This window comes from Leptonotus elevatus, chromosome 7, assembly GCF_054856555.1.
Source record: "Leptonotus elevatus isolate MCC_2025b chromosome 7, RoL_Lele_1.0, whole genome shotgun sequence".
NCBI classification, from domain to species: Eukaryota; Metazoa; Chordata; class Actinopteri; order Syngnathiformes; family Syngnathidae; genus Leptonotus; species Leptonotus elevatus.
The window spans coordinates 4498134-4520771 of NC_141245.1; the positions used below are offsets into that span (position 1 = coordinate 4498134).

The window sequence follows — 22638 nt, forward strand, 5'->3', positions numbered from 1 at the left end:
TAAACTTGAATAATTGCACTGAAAAAAAGTTTTTATTAATTTGAGTCATTGCATCGAAAAACGTAATCTGAATTGTACAATTTGAATTTATTTGTTTGGAATGGAAGTCTACCAAACTTGAAACTGAATTGAAATGTATTTCATTTTCTCTGAAACTGTATTAAATCCTCACTAAAAATGCAACTCTATATTTTCACTTTCAGTTTATTCAAAGCAAATTCAGTTCTCTAAATTCAGATTCAAATTAGGTCCAGGTACTTTAAGACCATTTCTCACTGAGCGGCGCAGGCTTGCGAGGGTGCACGCATGTCGCGAGTGTTACTTTTTCAGCAGGTTGTGTTCAATGTTGCAAAACGTTACAAAGACCATCACCAGACACTCCCAAACTCTCTTTACACTCTCAAACCGTTTTTCTTGTTGCGGTCGCCATCAAATTTTTAACATGTTCAAAAATTCTCTGCAACAAGAAAAACAGCTTGAGAGTATAAAGAGTGTTTGAGAGTGTGTGACAAGTGTTTTTGCACCGTTTTGCAAAATTGAACAAAACCTGCAAAAAAAGCAACACTCGCTACGTGTGTGCACCCTCGGAAGCCTGCGCTGCTCAGTGAGATACGGGCTTTAGGAATAGCAATCAATTTCAGATACACAGACCTTGTCTTCGTCCATTAAGCACCTTCGTTTTTGAGCATGTGACACAGGCTCTTCAGAAAAATGGAATCTTCTAATCAGCTTTTAACCTTGGTATAAGTCATCGGGTCAGGAAGGGATGAAATGGTGCTTCCTTTCGAAATTAGAAGTCTATTGTTAGTAAAATATCACAACAAGGCCCGGTAGTCAGTACCTCGCTCTTGTTTTTGTTTTGTTTTTCCCAACCTTGATCTCATTCTGCATTAAACTCCACGCCTTAGGCATTACTGACACCTATGGGTAGAAACAGCGCACAGCACATAAATATCCAGAAGGATCTTATCTCCAGTCTCTTAACTCGACACAGGACTTCAGATTACAGTAATTTCTGGACTATAAGATGCTACTTTTTTCACTTGCATTCGGTCAAGCAGAGTAAAACAAACCAAGTGAGCCCATATACATTAGGAGAGACAGAACGAGAGCGAGACTATTTGCGCCCTCATTATGGAAAAGAAAGTAGGAAACCGGTGCAGTAACATTAAAACACCTGCGGCTTACAGTCGGGTGCGGCTTTTATGTGTAACAAACTCAAGTATTCCCCAAATTTAGCTAGCGCGGCTTTATAGTCAGGTGCTCCTTATAGTCCAGAAATGACTGTAAATAGTTAATCCTCTGTTTCTGTCATTCCTTGATTATTTTAGTTTGAATGGACATATTTAGCTGAGTGTCTGTTCTGTTTGGGGCAGAATCTGATACTAGAATGACTTGATTACACTTGCCTTACCTAAGAAAATTGACACTTTTGTAAATTAATGTGGCAAAATGCATTTGAGAAAATAGCAGACTATTGTACTGTAATTACTGCAAACTTTATAAACAGGTGGTTGGTTAGGTGTAATAAGTATGAGGCAGCGTAATAAAGCCATTCTGGTATATTGATACGTAAAACACTTTTTTGCACACAGTCCCACTGTAATGTTCTTAACAGAATTTTTATAATATGAAATTTCTGATAAATAGTTCAGGAAATGAACTTCTATAGGTTGGCAGCGCTGTATTTTATGAGGAACTAAACTGTGGCATGCGAAGCACTGTTGCTGCCTGGGGCAAGCACACGCAGTTGATTTCCCTTGACAAACTTTGTTGTAAATTCAGCAATATTTCTTTCTTTTTTGTTTTCTTTAATGTTTATTAAGATACAATGTTACGCAGAGGTGTACATATAAATTTTAGCGACAAATGATACTATCTTTAGTCATGATGGAGAGTTGAGGAGTTCTTATTAGGACTCTGTGTAATGGGGGAGCATTATCTTTTCTTTTTCTTTTTATTATCAGCGTCATTAGATATTTTATCAGCATTGTATAAGTCAAAGAAATAAGAGGCCTTATTTATGATTGTTTGTAACATGGTCTGACTGGTGATTGTTTCAATGCTAGGTCATCTTGTAATTGTTCAACCATTTCCTCTTTCTGCGATAAGAATGGTTCAGCGGCCCAATGCAGGAAACTTGCAACATAACCCAATGAGCCCAGCCACCTCTCATAGTAAATATTTGCTTCCTGTATTGCCTGAAACAGGAAATCTGGTTGTACTCTCTCAAAGGTGGTTGAGACCTCTTGTTTGACATGGGACTGTTTTAAAGTGTGTCATGCACCTGAGAATAAAAATAGTTATCACGATACACATTATTTTGCAGGACTATTCTTCAGAATGAGGTACCATTAGATGTGGCTTGCAATTTGGGCTTACAGTATTCCTGCTGCAGTATGTAGTAGGCATGCAAAAGGTCAGACACACATTTTTTAAAAGGGGTTTGTGTATCCACACTGCAATGACATGTTGGCATACAAAACTCCTCATAACCTCCACTACGTGCTGTGTTATGACTGTTATTATATTTGTAACATACATTTATTTCTAGTGTTGTTCCGATAGCGGTGTCGGGAAAGGCCCCTATACTGCATAAAAAAACTGTGGTATCGGCATCGGCAAGTACTACCTATTAACATGCCGATACCATTATTTCTTACGCTAATATAGGACTTTAGATGCAGCATCTTGTGTCTTGCTCGTGCACAACATTCACTAATGTGTGATGTGTTCACTGCCTGCCGAGTTAAGATATCCTTTTGGCCCTTGAATTTTAAACCAATGGCAGGGCAGCTTTTCATGTTGACAAAAACAAAAACAAACTCGGTATTTGCGATGCCGATACCGCAAAACTAGGTATTGGAATCGATATCGGGGGCCAAAAAACACTAGCGGAACAACGCTAGTTATTTCCAACTCAGGCTTCCTCTTAGCGTTTTATAGGCTTTCCTTGACCACCCACCAGGCCATTACACGAAATACAGTGTAAGGTTAATTCCGTCCTGTTTTTAAAGAGGAAGTCAACCCCAAAATATTCTTTACAATAATATGTTCTATGCACCATAACTAGTCTAAATACTGCATTCTGATTAATAATGTGTTTGTGGAATATGAGTTCAGCAGCAAAATCCATTTGTTTTATCCATCTCAGGGGCGGCCATTTTGCTGCTTGATGTCGACTGAAAATGACATGGTTGCTTAGGGTTCAGGTAACGACCAATCACTGCTCAGCTTCGGAAAACAGGTGAGCCGTGATTGGTCGTAATACAAATGATAAGTATTTTGTTATAATATTGAGCCTAGCAAAGTGCCATTCAAAAGGTATTTAAAAACGCTTGCATGTGGCTCCCTTTAACTTGCAAACTAGGAGCATGTAGCTTAAAAAAGTTATGGTAAAGGCTGGTATAGTTCATATTGAAAGGAAAAAATATATACCTTAATCCATTAAGGCCTCAAGCGCCTGCCAAAACATGCCTCTAAAACCTTTGAGTGACATTAGAATCACCACCGAAAACATGAAGTTTTCCTGGAAATTCAACAATACTGTCAATGCGTAATTAATAATTGATATCTCAGCTCCTGAAGCAGATAGAAACATAATTCCAAAAACATTGGAGAGCTTACACCCGTGGCTTTCACAAAAAACTATGGTTATTGTTATAAACCTTCAATATATATTTAAAAAAATCATCAAACAACTGTGTTGCATTTGCGGGTATATTTACCTTCAACACTGAAGCACAGCTGTAATAACCTCGGGGAATCAAGTGGTAATTATTCGTCGTCTATTCCGTTTCAAAGCTGTTGAAATTTTCAACATCCTCATTGTCTACAAACATACGCATCTTAACAATATGTCACTGTCGACTGGTACCACTGTGTGCCGTCTATCACTGTCATTTATTTCATAACTCTCACAAATCTGCATATGCCAGAAATAAACTTGCTGATATGGTAGTGTGTGGTCAAGCATTGGCAAAGGAAGAACCCTAATGTGACTGACCTTGTTAGAGGTCTAAAACAGCTTTTTGTTGTTGTTGTAATGCATTTACAGATAGATTTGTGGACAGGATTATTGAGCAAAATAGAATTTGAAAACTCAAAATATGTTTTGATTTAGAAACCAGTTACTTAACAATTCAACACATTTTGACACTGAGCAGCATCTAGTAGTCCCTTGTTGAATCATTGTCTTGGTAGATACCAAAAGAAGATTTTGTCGCAATGAAAACCTCAAATTGCACTTGAGCCTGTTATGCAGGTGCAGTGCAACTGGTTCGACTACTTGTGATGTTCTTGTGTTTATCAAATAACTTTTATGATTCCGTTTATATTATGTTAACAGTGGCCATGGCAGCCCTGTTTGCCCAAAGCATACGTGCTGTGAAATTTAGCCAATCCCCCCCCAAACTCTTTATTCAAGTCGTGCTTAGTTTTCTCAGTCACCATTGATCATGATATCCGTGATGTGCTGTGGGGGTTTGTGTGGTTGCTGAGTCCTGGAAGCTCAAAACCACATGACAGTTCTTCCCACGCTCTGTCACAGATGCATGTATGTTCTCTCACAACCCGGTGGCATATCCTGTAGGCATCCCTTACGTTTTTCATATTGTAACCATGAACGAACATGTTTTACACATTCCTTCACCACTTAAACTAAAAAGGTTGTGAAAGCAATATCTGTCATTCTAAAGCTACATTTCCATTTTGTTACCGGTGTCCACGGCAGCCACGTTTCAGGGAAGTGGAGACCAAATTGGACAAAACAGGATGGTTGTAACTCGTGAGACAATACTGGTGTATGGAATGGGCAAATATGTCCGTTGTCAAAAAAATTTGGCACGATAGTGACGGTGCAGATGAGGAATTTAGTCGGCCGTGGTTAGAATTTGATGCATGCAACTGAACCTGACTGGGTGTGTTAGAATCTACCATAATTTGGAAACGGTCTTTAGTGTGAAGCGAAGCAGTAAACCTTCTTGAGGCTTCATGTGTGCTCACTTCCCCCCGCTGGCCAAACCCTTGATTCATTGCAGCTACAGAATTTGTATTTTTGCTGGGGTGCTCGGGACTTTTTACATTTTCTTTCGGGAAAACCCTTTCACATAGTACTGAGGAGGCAGCAAGCCCAAAGGGTTGGCCAAATGCACTTCTGACTATTACAGTACTGAATGGGATCATTTATGTTTAATTACGTTGAACTGTATTATGCTAATATATAAGAAGCAATTCTGTCGGCTACTACTACACTTCTAAATGAAATCCGATTGTTTCCTGAGAAGTTAAATTTGATAAAATAAATGTGGCTATAACTCCCAAACTTATTTGGAGTGCTTCAAAAACTTAACAGCTAACACTTGTTATATATATATTAATATATATATATATATATATATATATATATATACATATATATATAAGTTTGAAGAGATCCACTAAAATATTTTTTAAGCAGTCTTCTTGAATAAACAATCCTCATCAGAATTTGTGAACACAGGGGTTCATGACGTGTGTTTGAGAGTTCGACAGCAAAAGAGAAAAATAATTTCTTTTTTTCTGTTGTTATTCCAGGATCTTACGGCAGCAACTTGGCGAACAAACCCAATGTGTATGTGTCAAGCAGCGCTGGAGCCCGATGGAGGGAGGTTTGTTAAAATCTGACACCTACGTAAAAGAAACAAAGCATCTTGTACCGAACTAGAATGCAATATTGAACGGAACGTATATGAAATATTGAACGAAATTTGTCTTGAAAGTTAATGACACTTCACAACAGTAGATGGAGGTTGAAATAAAAAATAAAATAAAATAAAAATACTGCTTTATTGTATTTTATTTTAAATGTTTATTTTTATTATGGGTCTTATTTTTAGGCTTTAGCAGGTCCTCATTTTTTCACATGGGGAGACCATGGTGGTATCCTGATGGCTATCCCACAAGGAGGCTCCTGTACTCATCTCAAGTAAGTTCAACTTGTGCTTGCGTTATTAGGATGGAACAGGCAAAATCCATGGATGAGGAATTTCTGTTCACTAAAAATAAATAAATGATACCACAGAAACACAATAAAAATGGGTCTCTGCAGGTTCAGCACCAATGAGGGCGAGACATGGACCGAATTCCAGTTCTCTGACAGAGAGGTGTATGTTTACCAGTTACTGACGGAGCCTGGAGAGAAAAGCACCATCTTCACCATCTTTGGTTCCTACGCCCACCAGAGACATAGTTGGCTCATTCTGCAGGTCAACGCCTCTGATGTTTTGGGTAGGTTGGACTGTAAAGAGTTGGTTCAGAGGGATAGGGATTATTCAACTTTTTCAACATTTGATGTTTTAAGCTCTGAGCAACATCACTTCTCAACAGCTATTTATTATTTTTCTTTCTCACAATTCTCAGCAGGATTACGTATTTTGTTTTTTATTTTCTGAATTCACCACAGCAATCATTACAATATACAGCTTATTTTATAATCAACTACTTACATAATAGCTTATTCTCTACTGGTATTTAAAAGAAGATCTGAGTTATTAGCTACCATAGTAATAGTATAGTATTTATTTTTCCCAGGGGGAAATAAAATTGTTCAATTACACATTAGAATAAAGTTGAATTTGACACACAACTGTATTGCATCCCACTGAGGTTTTCTAAATAATGTGTCCCTCTCATGTCGCTAAATAAGGGAATCAAAATATTAGAATTGCAGTGCATCCTGAAAGTATTCACAGTGCTTCACTTTTTCCTCATTTTGTTGTTTTATAACCTTTTTCCAAAATGTTTATACTAATGATTTCCCCCCCCCCCCCCTCAGTATTATACACACAACACACCATAATAACAATGTTACATAGTTGTCTCCCACCCCCTACAGTTTCACAAGTAATTTTATTACAATAAATAATAAAATTTCTGAATCTGCTAAGATATTTCTTTTTTTCCAGCAGTTTTTGCTGTTAGAGCATCAAGTATTTTTTTCCAATCAGAGCAAATATACGATGTCTTAATTTGATTTGATGATGTGTCTTGAATTTTAGTTAGAGTTTAGTTTTGGCAATCTTCCGGGCACACTGCCTGTCATAGTAACAAGAATGGTTGACAATGGACCACCACCATTTTCTTTTGCCCAGGTGTTCCATGTTCTGAGGCTGACTACAAGCATTGGTCCCCTTCAGATGAACATGGTAATGAGTGTCTTTTGGGCAGGGAAATAACATTTAAAAGACGAACACCTCATGCGACATGTTTCAACGGCGAGGACTTTGACCGTCCTGTCACCATGTCGAACTGCTCCTGTTCCCGCCAGGACTATGAATGGTGAGAGCCCATGCATGTACACAACACTCATGATAAACCAACATCCAGAAATAGCAATCATGTTTCGGTGCAGAAATCCATTCTGTTTGGAGAATTAAAAGCAAGTCCTCAATTCTCTCATTCTCCTCAATTATTCTGTGAATACAAACTGACAAACATTTTTAAATCTATTGCATTTTTTAAAATCTGTTCAATAGGGTCCGAGCAGCAACTGCTGTGAGGTCCCTAGGTTATACAGGTTTGGGCCATACAGGCTTGGGGAGTAACGGAATACATGAACCGACGTTACGTATTACAAAAACAATGTACCGGTAACTGTATTCCGTTACAGTATAGGAAAAACCATGAGATTACAGGTACATTTATTTAAAAAAAAGAAGGGGATTATTTTGAGGGATTACAATTTTCTACGATGAGAGCGAGAGAGACAGACGCCGCCGCTGTTGTGTTCGTGTTGATGTCGTGTCTTCCACACCCGCACGTGGCCCGTTTAAAAAGCGTCACGGACGAAAAGAGGAAGTGGCGACCGGTATTCACTGTTTGGAAATTTGCTGAAGGACCGACTTATCTTTAACAAAGAAAATGTTTGAGCTGAGAGTCCTGCGGCATGCTACGCTGAGCTTCTTGCTAATCATAGGCATAATGTGAGTTACCATCCGAACAAATCTCCCTCCCACCAATTTACTATTTAAACGCCATACACAATAAACATGGCTAAACTCGTGACTGGAAGAAACGTTTTGCAGTTGATATCACACATGGTCATCCTCATATCATAATTAGTGAATGCATGTGTGTGGGTGAAATGTGCTACCATGGGAAATGTTGCTTTCAAAAGCATTATTTTCCCTTTCTCCCCATTCCAGCAACAACAGCTTTGTTAGCAAGCAAAGCTTTACTTTACCTCATTGGATTTCTATTATATTCTTATCTATCTATCTATCTATATATCTATCTATCTATCTATCTATCTATCTATCTATCTATCTATCTATCTATCTATCTATCTATCTATCTATCTATCTATCTATCTATCTATCTATCTATCTATCTACTTTAATATCATGGTACTTGGATTACGTTACTAACTGTATTTTTTTAGCAGGTGACTTCTAACTGTAACAGAATACATTTTAAAAGTAACCCTCCCATCCCTGGTGCCATAAATTATGATGTCAGAATAAGTGATCATTGTTCACATTGTGTTACACAAAGATAATCATTCTGCTTTCATGGGGGACTACAAATATCAAATACTGCTGAGAAGCTGAAATTCCAAGCATTTGTACACTGTTGAATTTAAAAAGGTGTTGAGCAATGCTAGTATTTGTGTGCATTTCATGAAACCCTGACTGTGAATGGTATGATAAACTATGTCTTCTCGGCCATGTGCTCTGTAAAGCCATGGGAAACCTTCCATTGCAACTATGATAATGAGTCAGTTTCTAATTGCATGCTAAAAAGAGGGCTCATGGTAAGCAAGCTTGTTTCATGTCGTCTTCCTCCTTGCAGTGACTACGGCTTCAGGCTGAGTGAAGACTTGTCCCTGCAAGTGTGTGTTCCCGACCCAGAGTTTTCAGGTGACCTCAATGCTCCTCCAGTTCCTTGTCCTGTTGGCACCACTTACCGCCACAGCAAAGGGTGAGCTGCTTTTATTCGGCTTTGCCGTGTAGAATTGCAACTCGAGATTCATGTCTGTTGAATTATTAGCATTTCCTCAGCATTTGAAGCATTAGTGATTGTTTCATGTTCACATAAATGTTCTTAATTCTAAGGTACAGTATTTTATTTTATATAGATTTACAGTATCTTATTTTTGCCCTTTTTTATTTTGTATGGATTTACACTAAGTATCCTTTCTTCTTTCTTTGCCAAGAGCACCACCAAGTGTCAGACTACTGAAAATTCTTAGCTGTTCTCTGTCCTGCCACAGATACAGGAAAGTACCTGGGGACAGTTGCAGTGGAGGCGATGTGGAAGCCCGACTGGATGGAGAGATGCTACCTTGTCCTGTTAGAGGTAATTGAAACTTCCATTCGACTTGTTATAATAAATTACATTGTCCTGTACTTGGCTGGTGACCACTTGTACACCGCTTCTTGCCTAATATCAGCAAGGCTAGGCTGTAGCTCAGGGGTCAACATCGTAGTACCCATGGACACCAGGCAAGCCCCCAAGGGCCACGAGTAGCCCGCAAGCCTGATCTTAAAAATAGCTCACCAGTTTTGGGACATAGTTGTTTTCTAAGAATGTTGTGGAAGTGATTGTTTCAAAATGTGAACACTGGCAGAGACTTCTAAAATTTGTGTAGCCTACTGATGTATATCCATTTGTTATGAAAAATCTTCTTCTGTCTTCTCATGAATTAATATAATTTTGATATTATTAAAGGTAATTTCGAGCAAATGTGTTATTCCAAAAGTGTGTATCAAATTTGTATCCCTTTATGTTAATCAGTACCCTTGAAGTAGCTCTCAGTTTCAAAAATGTTGGTGACCCTGCTCTATCTCATTCACGACCCTATTGAGGACAAGTGGTTTAGAAAATGGATTACATTACCACAAGATAGGATGAACATTGGATGTCCTAATAGTTGTGATGTTAGATCTGTCTTGTATCTCATTAGTGAGGCTAGGTAAAATGTAAAAAATAAATAAATATTAGACCATTTCATGTGGTCAAATAAGTCCAGATTGACTTTGCAGGGCGTTAGTCAGTCATTTAAAATATTTTGGCTTACGGTATTAGGCAGTGATCAATTTCCTCTGTCCATCTTTTACTTCCCATTAAGCCACATATTTGATCTTCTTACAGAGAGTAATGAGTTCATCTTGTATGCTGTGAGAAACTCGATCCATCGCTATGACCTGGCCACTGGTACTGACCAGGTCCTCCCTCTAGTGGGCCTAAAGGAGGCCGTGGCTCTGGACTTTGACTATGACAAGAACTGCCTCTACTGGGCTGACATCTTGCTGGATACCATACAGGTTTGAGAGTCCTTCCTCCATGACAAATTGAACAGTAACTACTGTGACAACATAGAATTAGGGCTTTTACAGGGTTTCTACGTGTCACAATTCTCAATGATCTTCTTCAAACTTGTAGGGATTATTCTCCTATATCTAAGCAAGAGACCTACTAGTTTTGAATGATATCCATACTCTCCCTATCTATTTTACTTGAGCCAAAATCTCTGATGTAGCTGAAGTCACATGAGTGATCACTTTGTCGGGTCTTACGATTATCAAGTTTACAGTGTTTCAAACTGAAATGAAAGGTTTACCATTGTGAGTGCATGGAGCTGCAAAAGCTTCGATATAAGTCTTCAGAGTCATGTGACACATTGTTGTCTTTTCTCATGTTGATTTATTTTAAGACAGCTTTAAAAAATATATATTTTGATGTTTTAGGTTAACCATTACCAACTGTATCTTCTATTGCAGCGTCTCTGTCTAAATGGCAGCACAGGTCAGGAGGTTATAGTCAGGAGAGACCTGCAGAACGTGGAGGCCTTGACTTTTGACCCCATTAGCAGATTGCTTTACTGGGTTGATGCTGGTGCACAGAAAATTGAGGTAATGTATTATTTGAAAATTAGATGGTAGGAATAATCGGAGAATGTATACGGATTCACAGCCCGTTAGCGAAAAGAAACCAGGAGGCGACATGAATGTATTTTGCGAACACCATTTATACATACAGTAAGTTGCGTGTTTTCTTTACATATGTTGCAAGCTAAAATGTAATTTCTAATTTTCCCTCACACACTTGTAAAAAAATAAATAAAAATAACAATTGCTGGTTTGTGTATGTTTAAGGTTTCCAATCCTGATGGGGATTTCCGTCACACCCTCCTTAATGCCTCTATCCTGGAACATCCGCGAGCTCTTGTTCTTCTGCCTGAACAGGGGTAAACTCCTTACATTAAACACACATGCGCACACGAATCAAACATCCCTTTATTTCTAAGGCCAAAATCAATATTTGAAAAAAAATATCAAAGCAACACCATAAAGGAAAACAAAAAAATCAAACTAGTATAGGTCATTTAGGTGGAGTTTTTTGGAAACAAAACTCAAAAAGTCATCAAAAGAATCAATTTATTTACAGTATGTACACGGATTTTTAAAATATTGGAAATTAAACAATACATTTTTGTGCACATAAAAACTTTCTGATGTAAATCATAAATGTAAAGGGAGTAGTATACTTGATCATAAGTCTGTTTGTGATACAATATCACAATATGAAGCCACGATACGATAATTATCACTATATTGTGGGGAGGTTGGCAATATTAAAAAAAGGTCACAATATTGTAAAAAAAAAAAAAGAGCTCATACTAAAAAAAAAGCACAATATTGTGCTTTTGTACATAACGGCAATGCATATAAACCACCTACAATCTCTAATAACACTTAATATTGAGGCACTTACTTGCTAATACAAGCACACATATTGACTCGGTTCACAAGTATATTACGTTCCCCTTCATCTGACGATTAGCATGGATTTTAAACATAGAAGGGTGAAAACATCCCTTATGAAAATTAAACTGCACTAAAAAAAACTTTTTTTTTAACAGATGTGACATGACAATGGCGATATTGTGGCAGTTTTAATATCGCAATATCACGATATTACGGTTATCGTTACATCCCTAATACAAACTATATAACAGTACATTAGAACCTTAAGTTACGAATGTCTCTTTATAACAATGATTTGGGTTAATGCTGAAAATTTTCATCTGGGAACTATTTTTGAGTGGCCTTGGCTCAGGAGATAGATAGGTTGGTTAGTAATCAGAGGATGCTGTTCGAATCCCGCTCACTCCAAGTTGTGTGTCGTTGTGTCCTTGGGTTAGATATTTCACACAAAGTAGAACCTCAAGTTAGGAATTTAAGTGACTCGTTTGATTGCAGTGGTTGCCTCACAATATTAAGTTAAAGGTCCCATCTATTTTGTCCAGGCCTGTTTCATAGTTTAAAATATATATATATATAATTCTGTTGAACCACAATTCAAAAGCAGTGTCTGACTTTCATTGGTTAATTTTCATGACTTTTGTCAGATTCAAATTATTTCTGTGACCATTTTTGTCAGATTCAAATGATTTCTGTGACCACTGTGTTTTTTCCCAATTAACAGCGTACCAACAAGTGTGTGTATATACTTATTTATATACATCTGTGTTGTTTTTATTCAATACCTTATATTTAATTCATAATGTATTGTCCCACAGACTGATGTTCTGGACTGACTGGGGAGACAGAGCAGCAGGTATTTACCGAAGCTCCATGGATGGAACCAGTGTGTCCTCAATTGCCTCAGAAGGCGTCCGCTGGCCAAATGGAATTACAGCTGATGATCACTGGCTGTACTGGACTGAAGCTTTCAGCGACCGCATTGAAAGGGCCGACTTCACTGGAGGCCAACGACACATTCTCTTTGAGGGGCTACCCCACCCATATGCCATCGCTGTTTTCAAGGTGAGTGCTTCTAATTTTAAATAGTTTGAATTTACCATTTGCCTTTTGAGATGTTCATAAACTTGCTTGCAGAATGACTTGTATTGGGACGACTGGTCAAGAATGGGGATCTTCAAAGCGCCGAAAACTGGTACTCAGAGTAATGAGCTAATTGTTGGCAGACTGACTGGTGTCATGGACCTTAAGATTTTTTATAAAGGCAAGAACAGAGGTGAGAAAAGTGTCTGAGAAACACACACATGAGTGGATGATTTGGAATAATACATTACGTAGTTGCATGTGTACTAAATTCATGTAAATAACTGAATTCCTTTGAGGTTCAGACGTCTAATAAGTTAAACATAGATAGTCGTGTACCTGTCGAACCTACTGATGGTATTAACCACCTAAAATACTGCAAACTTCAAGATGCACAATATGTCTTCAATTATCTACCAGGTCACAACGCCTGTGCTGACCTGCCATGCAGCTTACTGTGTCTGCCTCAGCCTGGCTCTAGACACACCTGCATCTGTCCAGAAGGCACCCCAACTACCACCTTGCCTGATGGACAGGTGCAGTGTCAGTGCCCTACAGGATACCAACTCCAAAACAACACCTGTGTTAAGACTGGTGAGACTGTGTTTTATAAAATCACCCTGTGCTGCAATTGGCCCATAAATGTAGCCATTAAAAATGGCCAGTGTCTACTTGGCTCAGTTTTGGTTGTGTGTGACTGTGCCTGTCATTGTCAGAGGTGAGCTGTTCTGCCAACCAGTACCGCTGCTCAAATGGCCGCTGTATTAGTAGTATCTGGAAGTGTGACAGTGACAACGACTGCGGAGACATGAGTGATGAACAGGAGTGTCGTAAGTACACAGCGTTATCTTCCAATAAAAACTTAGCTTCCCACAAACTGTTCTTGTTGGTATCTTCAGCAACTACAACCTGTGACCCGACCAACCAGTTCCGCTGCGTCTCCTCCGGTTCTTGCATTCCTTTGGCTTTCCAATGTGACCACGAAGATGACTGTGGAGACAACAGTGATGAAGAGCATTGTGGTAAGTCTTCAGTCACATGTTTTATCCACCTTACTGTAATTTTTTTTGGTATCATTTACTTGAAAAATCCTAGCAAAGTTTTTTCACGTAGTAAATTTTACAAGGAGATTATTGAGTACATTTTAATAGATTATTTAAAAAAAAGAAGTTACTCAAGCCTTGAGGAACAAACTCATGACCTTCAGCTTGGAAGACGGCCACTCCACTACCTGAGACAAACTACTCCTGCCGTGTGGAATCGTCGTACCTCCAGGAGCATATTTTGTCTCATTTTGGACACACCAGCAATGCAGGCAAAACAAGATTGGCTCAGGCGGTAGAGTTGCTGTCTCCCAAGCTGAAGGTCATAAGTTTGTTTCTCAATGCTTGAATTTTTTTTTTTAAATAAATTTGTCAAATGCACTCAATACACTCCTTATTAAATTTACTTAGAATTTCTCAGTGAAAAATTAGAAATTTTCACATAAATGTTCCTCATTATTACTATGTTACTATGGTTTTCAATATTTCATTGAACACCAGCTGGTTGGAGAGATGCGGTATGTTGAGATTAACAGTGTACCTTTCCCAGGTGACTTTTTGCGAGGCAGCTTACACACTGGACAAAGGCTGTGCAATTAATCGAGATTCAATTACAATTTCAATTATTACACTCCACAATTACAAAATCGTCATAATCGTAAACAAAAATAAAAGACTATTAATACTAATTTGAGTTGTTTAAGTTTATATATTTGCACTTAAAAAAAATGACTACAGTCATTTCTGGACTTTACACCGCTACTTTTTTCACATGCATTTGACCCAGCGGCTAATACAAAGGTGCGGCTCACAAGATCACAAGGAGGCGCACTATAAAATAAGTGCAAAATCGTCAGGCAGAGCAAAACAAACCAAGCTAGCCCAAATACAGTAGGAGAGACAGAACAAGAGCGAGACAATTTGCGCCCTCATTATGAAAAATAAAGTAGCGGGAACCCTTATATACTGGTGCGGTAACACCTGCGGTTTACAATCGGGTGCGGCTTATATGTGTAACAAACTTGAGTATTCACCAAATTTAGCTAGCGCCTTAAAGTCTAGAAATTACTGTAATTTAATAAATCTTGTTTGGTCCAAAATGGACTTGCATAATTATAGTGTTTCAAATAAATTTATGTGTCTTAATATGTTTTCCATGTTTAAACATTTTCTTGTTTTGCACCAAAAAACTAATGATTGTCCTAATCGTAGGAGGCTTTCGCATCATGCTTTGTTGCTGTCATTAGTAGCACTTGTGATTGTTTTGCCTCTTTTATGTGTTATTTTAGTACAGACAGGGTTTAATATAGTTATATTGTTTATTGTTTCCATTCGTGGATTAAAGTTTTGCTACTTTTGATATTAAATTAATGTAACTAGGTGACACCCTAAGTAACAAAGGCAGGCAGTCAGCGCTATATATAATGGCCTCTAATGGTGATTGTAGTTACAGTTCATTGACAATGAGACAGTCAACATAAGATGCCATGGATACTCTTTATTTACGGGCTGATTATGTGTGGGCTGCTAGCTGCGTGATTTTGAAACAATGTGTGGGCTCCTGCCTGCCGATTTGCGGCCCAAAATATAGGATGGCCCACCGGGAATTGTCCCGGCCATCCAGACTTCCCCTTTGGTTGATTATTGATTTTTAGTTTGATTGTTGTTATATGACTCAGATTCTCACGTGTGTGGAGCTGGGGAGTTTACATGTGCACGCGGTGTTTGCATCCGTGATGCCTGGCGTTGTGATGGAGACAATGACTGCAGAGACTGGTCTGATGAGGCAAACTGTACAGGTAAGGGTAAAAAAATAAATAAATAATAATTTAGTGATAAGATCCCACTGATTAAAGTCTCACTTTTGCACAATTACAATATAAGTAATATTGTATCTTTCTAGCTGCCCAGCATACATGTGAATCCAGTAGTTTCCAGTGTCACACGGGCCACTGCATACCGCAGCGCTGGACGTGCGACGGTGACAATGACTGCCAGGACAGCTCAGATGAAGACCCTCATTACTGTGGTAACATGAAGCACTTACTAACATGTGTTCTGTACATCACACAACACTGTGCCACCTGTCATCATGTTGCCAGATATCTGTTGCATCAGTTAAGCAAGGCCACACTTGACGTATTACTATCATCAGCATGGCATTGTATACAGTCATTCACATGCTCCACACAAGGTGACGTGATATTCTTCATGCTATACAGTTTTTCACTGGGATATTATTGGATTTATCCATCCATCCATTATCCAATAAGCTAATAATAAATTAATAATATACTACAGCCAAGTATTCTATTCAGCCCTGCCTGTAAGATAAATATTGGCATTATTATCTATTTGGCAATAACGGCCATCTATATTTACACTTAAGGAGATCCCAATTAGCGGCTAAAGTGCATGTTTGCTGTGACAGATTGTGGGTGCTACCAGTGTCCGTGTTGAATCTGATTTGCTAAAATACCAAATAGCAGGCGATAAATTGCATTTTTACTCACTCTAGCAGATTGCACGACACATTGCACGAGCTGTTGGCAAGAGGTCTAAAAGTGGTGGAGACCACTGTACCGTATTTAAAAGAATCTTTTGCGCTTAAGATAGCTGTAAGGGAGACCTCATAAGTCACAATTTGGCAAATTCCATATTTTTCAAAAATCTATACTTTTGGTCAGTTCACACATGTGGGTGGCATTTTTACGAATTATTGATAAATTTAAAGTGTTGAAAATGGCTCGCTCTCTTTGATGATGCAGTGTTAATTGTAAACAATCGTGCCGTTTTTGGGGTCTCCTGAAAATTTTGGAGGTACAGTGTTCCCTCGTTTTCTTCTGTGGGTAGGTTCTAAAAAATACCCGCAATAAATGAAATCTGCCAAGTAGTTAGCTTTATGTTTTACATTTGTAATAAATGTTTTAGGGCTCCAAGCACAGTTTATGTACTTTTCTCATCAAGGCATTTACATGTTCTCCAATTTCTCTCTTGTTTAAACATTCTCAATGTTCAAACATTCATAGATTTTATAAAATAGGTACATTACAAATACAATTTTTTTTTTTACTGTAATGTACCTATTTTATAAAATGCATGCAAAATTGCACACAAAAAATTCTCGAAACAGCGAGGCTGCGTTATAGCGATCTGATATGGGTTTGGTTATAGGTGACTTTGCATGACTTCTTCTTGTAACTGACTCCAAGTAAGCCCTTAGATTCGGGGTCACCCACTCCGGTCCTCAAGGCACCCTATCCTGCATGTTGTATGTTTCCCTCCTCCAACACAACTAATTAAAATGATTAGGATTGCTATTAGATTCCTGGAGAGCTTGCGCATGAACTGATCATTGGAATCTGGTGTGTTGGAGGGGGGGACAACTAAAACATGCAAGATAGGGACCCTCGAGGACTGGAGTTGGTTTCCCCTGCTTTAGATCATTCAAAAGCTTCAAACTTTTATTGGTGAATAAACAATGTGTTGCGATAATTTTTGTCAACTTTTCAAAACATTTTACACAAGTGGCAAAGTTCTCCCTTGCTGCCTTTCATTTTGCATGTGTTACGCTGGTATTGGTTTGCATGCTGGTTTACACCTACATTTAAAACCACAAAATCAACAGCGTAATTTTTTTACGCATGAAAAATCTAATTGTATCAAATTGTTTACATATTGCACATGCTAAATTAATCAATTTGTTTATGCTCCTCCCACATGTGACAAAATAAACTGTATGGCAATTTAGCACATCTGGTTAGAGATCAGCTTTCACATCTGTTTGTGTGCCAATCAAGTTTGTGCTCGTTTTTGCATGCACATCTTTAGTAAATCAGGCCAATATAAGAGGCGGGATACACCCTAAACTATTAGCGTACAGATAATGAAGCTTACCTGCCTATGTTTGTGTGTCATCGCCACAATCATGAATAAGCATAGCTCTTTCATCAATGTTTACTATTTGTATTGTTGTATTATTTTCCAGAGGGAACTAAATGCAAAGGCTTCCTCTGTTCCAATGACACATGCTTGCCAGGCACTTCCCATTGTAATGGCATTAAGGATTGTCTGGATGGCGCTGATGAGGACTACTGTGGTGAGCATGGTTACCGTAGAAATTCTGACAGTGATACTCACACAAGTTTGTTAAGCACATCGTACCTTATTAAAAAATGTTACTTGGAATTTTTGCCCACAGACCCATTGTGTACTCGCTACATGGAATTTGTATGCAAGAACCGAGCCCAGTGTCTCTTTCAGTCCTTGGTATGTGATGGTGTCAAACACTGTGAAGATGGCTCTGATGAGGATCCAGATTATGCCAAATGTGGTAAGGTTACAAGTTTACTTCTTTTAAATTGAAATGATGTATAAAATGAGATTTAAATTAGATAACTGCATATGTGTTGAAATGCAATTGGTCAATTAATTTCTTATGTTTTTACTTGTGTTATTATGACCATCATGTTCAGAAAAGCTGCGAGAAGACCGTGCCGGTCAAAATAGACTGGTTTTATACTGTAGGGCCAAGTGCGCAATTCTGGCATATTGACTATGTCCGCTTTTTGACAGTTTATTTACATGTTCGTTGAAGTTCACATTTACTGTGTCACTGAGTCACAATCTGCAGGCATAGATAATTATTTTGCTTATTTAATAACTGACACACTTCTAATGTACCATATCATCACCCTGTTAAAATAATGGCCTAAGTCATATTTGGACAATCATCCAGTTTTTACCTTAAACATCTCCTTAGGATGCTGGCCACCCACCTCTGCTAAAATTGTATACATCCTTCGTTAAACGCATCATTCAGTTCCATCCCTGAAATTAAATTATGTGTATACAGTGTGATTATACGACGGTTGGCTTAAAAGTTCATAGCCTGACCCGGAAGGACTTATGCTACACTGATGAAACTAGATATGCATTAAATTCAATCCTGTGCGACAATCACAGTATAGTTTATTTTCAGATTTACTCATGCTGATGTGGTTTTTCGAGACTGTCGGTAGTTGCAATGGCTGCTGTGAGAGACTGTGGCTTTGAATAGGTTGATCATCCCCCATTTTCTCTGAATTTGGCACCGTCTGACTTTTTTCTTAAAGCCACAGTCTCTCACTGCAGCCATTGCAACCACAGACTTGTGTGCAGGAGCGTTGTCTTGGTGAAACAGGACCCCCTTAATACCACTTTTCAAAGTCGACCACATCAGCATTAGTAAATCTGGGGGAAAAAATGGTGTTAGTGTCACCAAGGACTGAATTTAATGCATGTCAAGTTTCATCAGTGGCATAAGTCCTTTTGGGTCAGGCTATGAACTTTTCAGCCCTCCATCGTACATTACTGATTGGTGTTAAGCTTGCATTGCCAGGCCCTCTTGCTGAGTATCAGTGACTTCTAAATGAAGGGGCAGTAAACATATGTATGCTGTTATAGTTCCAAAGGGGTGACCAACTGAATATTTTCTCCATATTGCACTTCCTATGATGCAGTGTCAATCTTGTGTGCATTTGTCTATATAATAAATATACGCTATGTTCTACATAACTATTTAATCAGCTGACACATGTTTTGCTTGTTTTGTCAGCCACTCCATCAGAATTTGGAAAAGTGTGTGATGCATACACCTTCCAGTGTGCCAACGGAGTCTGTGTGAGCTTGGAGTGGAAATGTGATGGCATGGACGACTGTGGTGACTACTCTGATGAAGCCAACTGTGGTGAGGGGGATTTAACTGGTGTACTCCTCTGACAATAACTTGGAACACAACCAAGGTTAATTTAGTTAACAAAAAACAACGAAAAAACTAAAACTAAAAATCTATTTCGTCAACGAAATAAAAATGCTTTTTGAAAAATGAAAACTAACTGAAATTACATTTTACGTTTACAAAACTAACTAAAACTAACTATAGTTATGGGGAAATGTTATTATATGAAAATTAATTTAACGCATGAACTTTTGGGGATGATTTTAAATATGATTTGAAGTATATTTATTTAACCGGAATAATGACATTTGAAAGTGTGTCACACAGAAGTGACGTCATCTAGCAACAGTCAATAGAAAAGCACCTTCAGATGAAATCGCTCCTAGGCGACAATTTTGCATGCTTGACTTTTGGCTCCAATAGCTTGGCTTGCCTGCTCAGGCAAAATGCAACGCTAGGTAAGAAATTTGTTACTTTTTTCGTTTTACCATGGTGTTTATTGAATATTGCACGCAAGTAATACAGTTTTAAAAAACTAACACAAAAAAGCCGAAAACTAATACTGAAACTAACTAAAACTAAACATTTTTTAAATAACTAAAACTAACTAAAACTAAACTAAAACACATTTTTTTTTAAATAACTAAAACTAATAACTAACAGAACCACCTTGAAAACGAATTAAAAACAACTAAATTCAAAAAACAAAACTCCAAAACTAAATAAAAACTAACTAAAATGAAAATTCCAAAACTATAATAATCCTGAACACAACACACAAAGACAATTGTATCAGATGCGAGTCCTAACAGTGTTCCTGTTTTTTGTGTGTGTGTTTTTTGAGTAGCACAAGGCCCACTTTCTCGGTTTTCTTGTGTGTTGCAGCTGCTCCCACTGAGGTTCCTGGCTGCTCAAGATATTTCCAGTTTGAGTGTAAAAGTGGACGCTGCATCCCGACGTGGTGGAAGTGTGATGATGAAAACGACTGTGGCGACTGGTCTGACGAATCTAATTGCACAGGTACACGTGCCGCTATTTTTATATTCTACATTATTCCCAAATACCCAAAGGGCTTGACGATATGGCCTTAAAATCAAATATATATAAAATATAATAATAATAACATAAAATCTTTCAGATTTGTTTCCCAAAAATCAGATTTACTATGATAATTTTTTAATCTTCAAAAGGAAGACAAAAATGACACAATCTGTAATACTTTTAAATAAACATTTTAAATGCTCGACTATTTCACATCATTAATTTAACTAACATATTCCCTTTGGTATTAATATGTAATAAAAAAAACTGTGACTTGAATACAACAATTAACCTTGTACCTTGAAAATGTATAGTTTAAACAAATTTTTGCCAAGGAGACTAAGTCCATTAACATTAGGCATTAAGATTTCCATGTTACAATGCCATCCCCTACACTGAAAACCTCTCTAATGGAAAACTTTTTAAAAGGTTAAAGAGGTATTTCCAGTCTATATTTATTCAACCGTGGGAAATATATTTTATTCTATTAACACCGTTTAACTAAGTCAACATCCTGATCAGGGACTGCTTTTGCAACAATGGACACCATTTTTCTTTGGCATTGTGCAATGCGATCGACTCCTTAACTGCCTTCCATCAGGCTAGTCCAGGGGGCCCTTTCCTGATTTTTGGGGGAAAAAATATGCCTGACACAACTTGAATTGAGCAATTGTAATGATTCATCGCCCAGGCCCTTGTCAAATCAGACAGACATGAGTAACAGTATCAGCACTGGAGTTAAGCAATATCCAACTTCTTCCACGTCAAATCTCCTTGGCTACAGCAGGGGTGCCCACACTTTTTCTGCATGCAAGCTACTTATTAAATGACCAAGTCAAAATGATCTACATCAGTCATGTTGGAACAGTACTTAGACTTACTGTTTTTTTGTTTTCAATCAATGGCCCGAAAATGCCGCTCCACATTTCATTTTTTTTTCCGGCCAACAAGTGCGCTGGACGGACCGATTGGTGTGATGCACCGGTCAGTGGGCCACCCTGGTTCTCACCACCACCCTACCGACCTATCAGCAAGTGTAACATGCCATCAAAGGGCCTCCGCAAGCAGGCCTAGTACCGGTGTTCGGGTGAACAGCTTCTCCAGCTCGCGGGATCTTTTCCACCACTGGGGAGACCGCACTGCATGCCTGAGCGCATCATCTAGAGCAAATTAGTTGATGTTTTCCTACGAAGATAACTTTTTTTCTTTATGAGTAGTACTACTAAACTTGTTATCAAGTCATTTTGTTGCTGACATGGTTACCACTGATTAGTTTGTCTAATTTAACAGCAAAACATCTCAGTGTATTCATTTATTTGGACATGAACATTCAGTTAGTATAGATTAAACAAAGAAAATCTCCATCCTGCAGGTGGAGCAGTTCCTCACACTGTGGCCCCTGGGCCATCGACCTGCGCCCCCAACCGCTTCCACTGTGGCACTGGAGCTTGTATCATCAACACTTGGGTTTGCGACGGCTATGCTGACTGTCCTGACGGCAGTGATGAGCTGGGATGTCCCACAGGTACCACGTGTGTTAATCTGTGTAGCCCCTTTTCAAAAGAAATTTTAGTTTATGTATTCGATATCTATAAATCACTAAAAATAACACAAAGTTTTTTCTTTTTTTCTTTTTCTACGTGCAGTTAACGACTCTGTGACACAGACGCCAATTTCCACCCAGGCCCCCTCCGCCCATGGTTACTGCAGTCAGGGTCAGTTTCGGTGTCGCCAGCCGCATCACTGCATCCCAGAATGGCAGCATTGTGATGGCAAGATCCACTGTCGAGATGCCTCTGATGAAGCCCATTGTCGTGAGTCTCTTTGTACCACTGTGCTACCATAACACCCCTTACCTTGAACAATGGCTTACTAGCTTAGTCATGCTGCAGTGCTTTACTCAATTTATCCTATCCTTTAACAACAGAGGACAATAAAGGATAGGATAAATTGAGTAAAGTTCACGGCAGCATGACTAAGCTAGTAAGGCATTGCTCAAAGTAAGTCT

At 38.4% G+C, this 22638-nt stretch overlaps 1 protein-coding gene across 1 annotated transcript in view; it reads left to right on the forward strand.

The window, feature by feature from the left end:
* sorl1 (sortilin-related receptor, L(DLR class) A repeats containing) overlaps nt 1–22638 on the forward strand; it is a 69134-nt gene that overhangs the window by 33333 nt on the left and 13163 nt on the right. The window contains exons 11-32 of the mRNA XM_086080561.1: nt 5575–5648; nt 5877–5965; nt 6089–6267; nt 7131–7317; nt 8830–8958; nt 9251–9336; nt 10132–10304; nt 10761–10892; nt 11136–11227; nt 12563–12809; nt 12882–13020; nt 13248–13421; nt 13544–13657; nt 13727–13849; nt 15550–15669; nt 15774–15899; nt 17859–17969; nt 18072–18203; nt 19467–19598; nt 20475–20609; nt 22003–22155; nt 22277–22444. Coding sequence (XP_085936687.1) covers nt 5575–5648; nt 5877–5965; nt 6089–6267; nt 7131–7317; nt 8830–8958; nt 9251–9336; nt 10132–10304; nt 10761–10892; nt 11136–11227; nt 12563–12809; nt 12882–13020; nt 13248–13421; nt 13544–13657; nt 13727–13849; nt 15550–15669; nt 15774–15899; nt 17859–17969; nt 18072–18203; nt 19467–19598; nt 20475–20609; nt 22003–22155; nt 22277–22444 — 3015 coding nt within the window. The remainder of the gene's footprint in view (nt 1–5574; nt 5649–5876; nt 5966–6088; nt 6268–7130; nt 7318–8829; nt 8959–9250; nt 9337–10131; nt 10305–10760; nt 10893–11135; nt 11228–12562; nt 12810–12881; nt 13021–13247; nt 13422–13543; nt 13658–13726; nt 13850–15549; nt 15670–15773; nt 15900–17858; nt 17970–18071; nt 18204–19466; nt 19599–20474; nt 20610–22002; nt 22156–22276; nt 22445–22638) is intronic.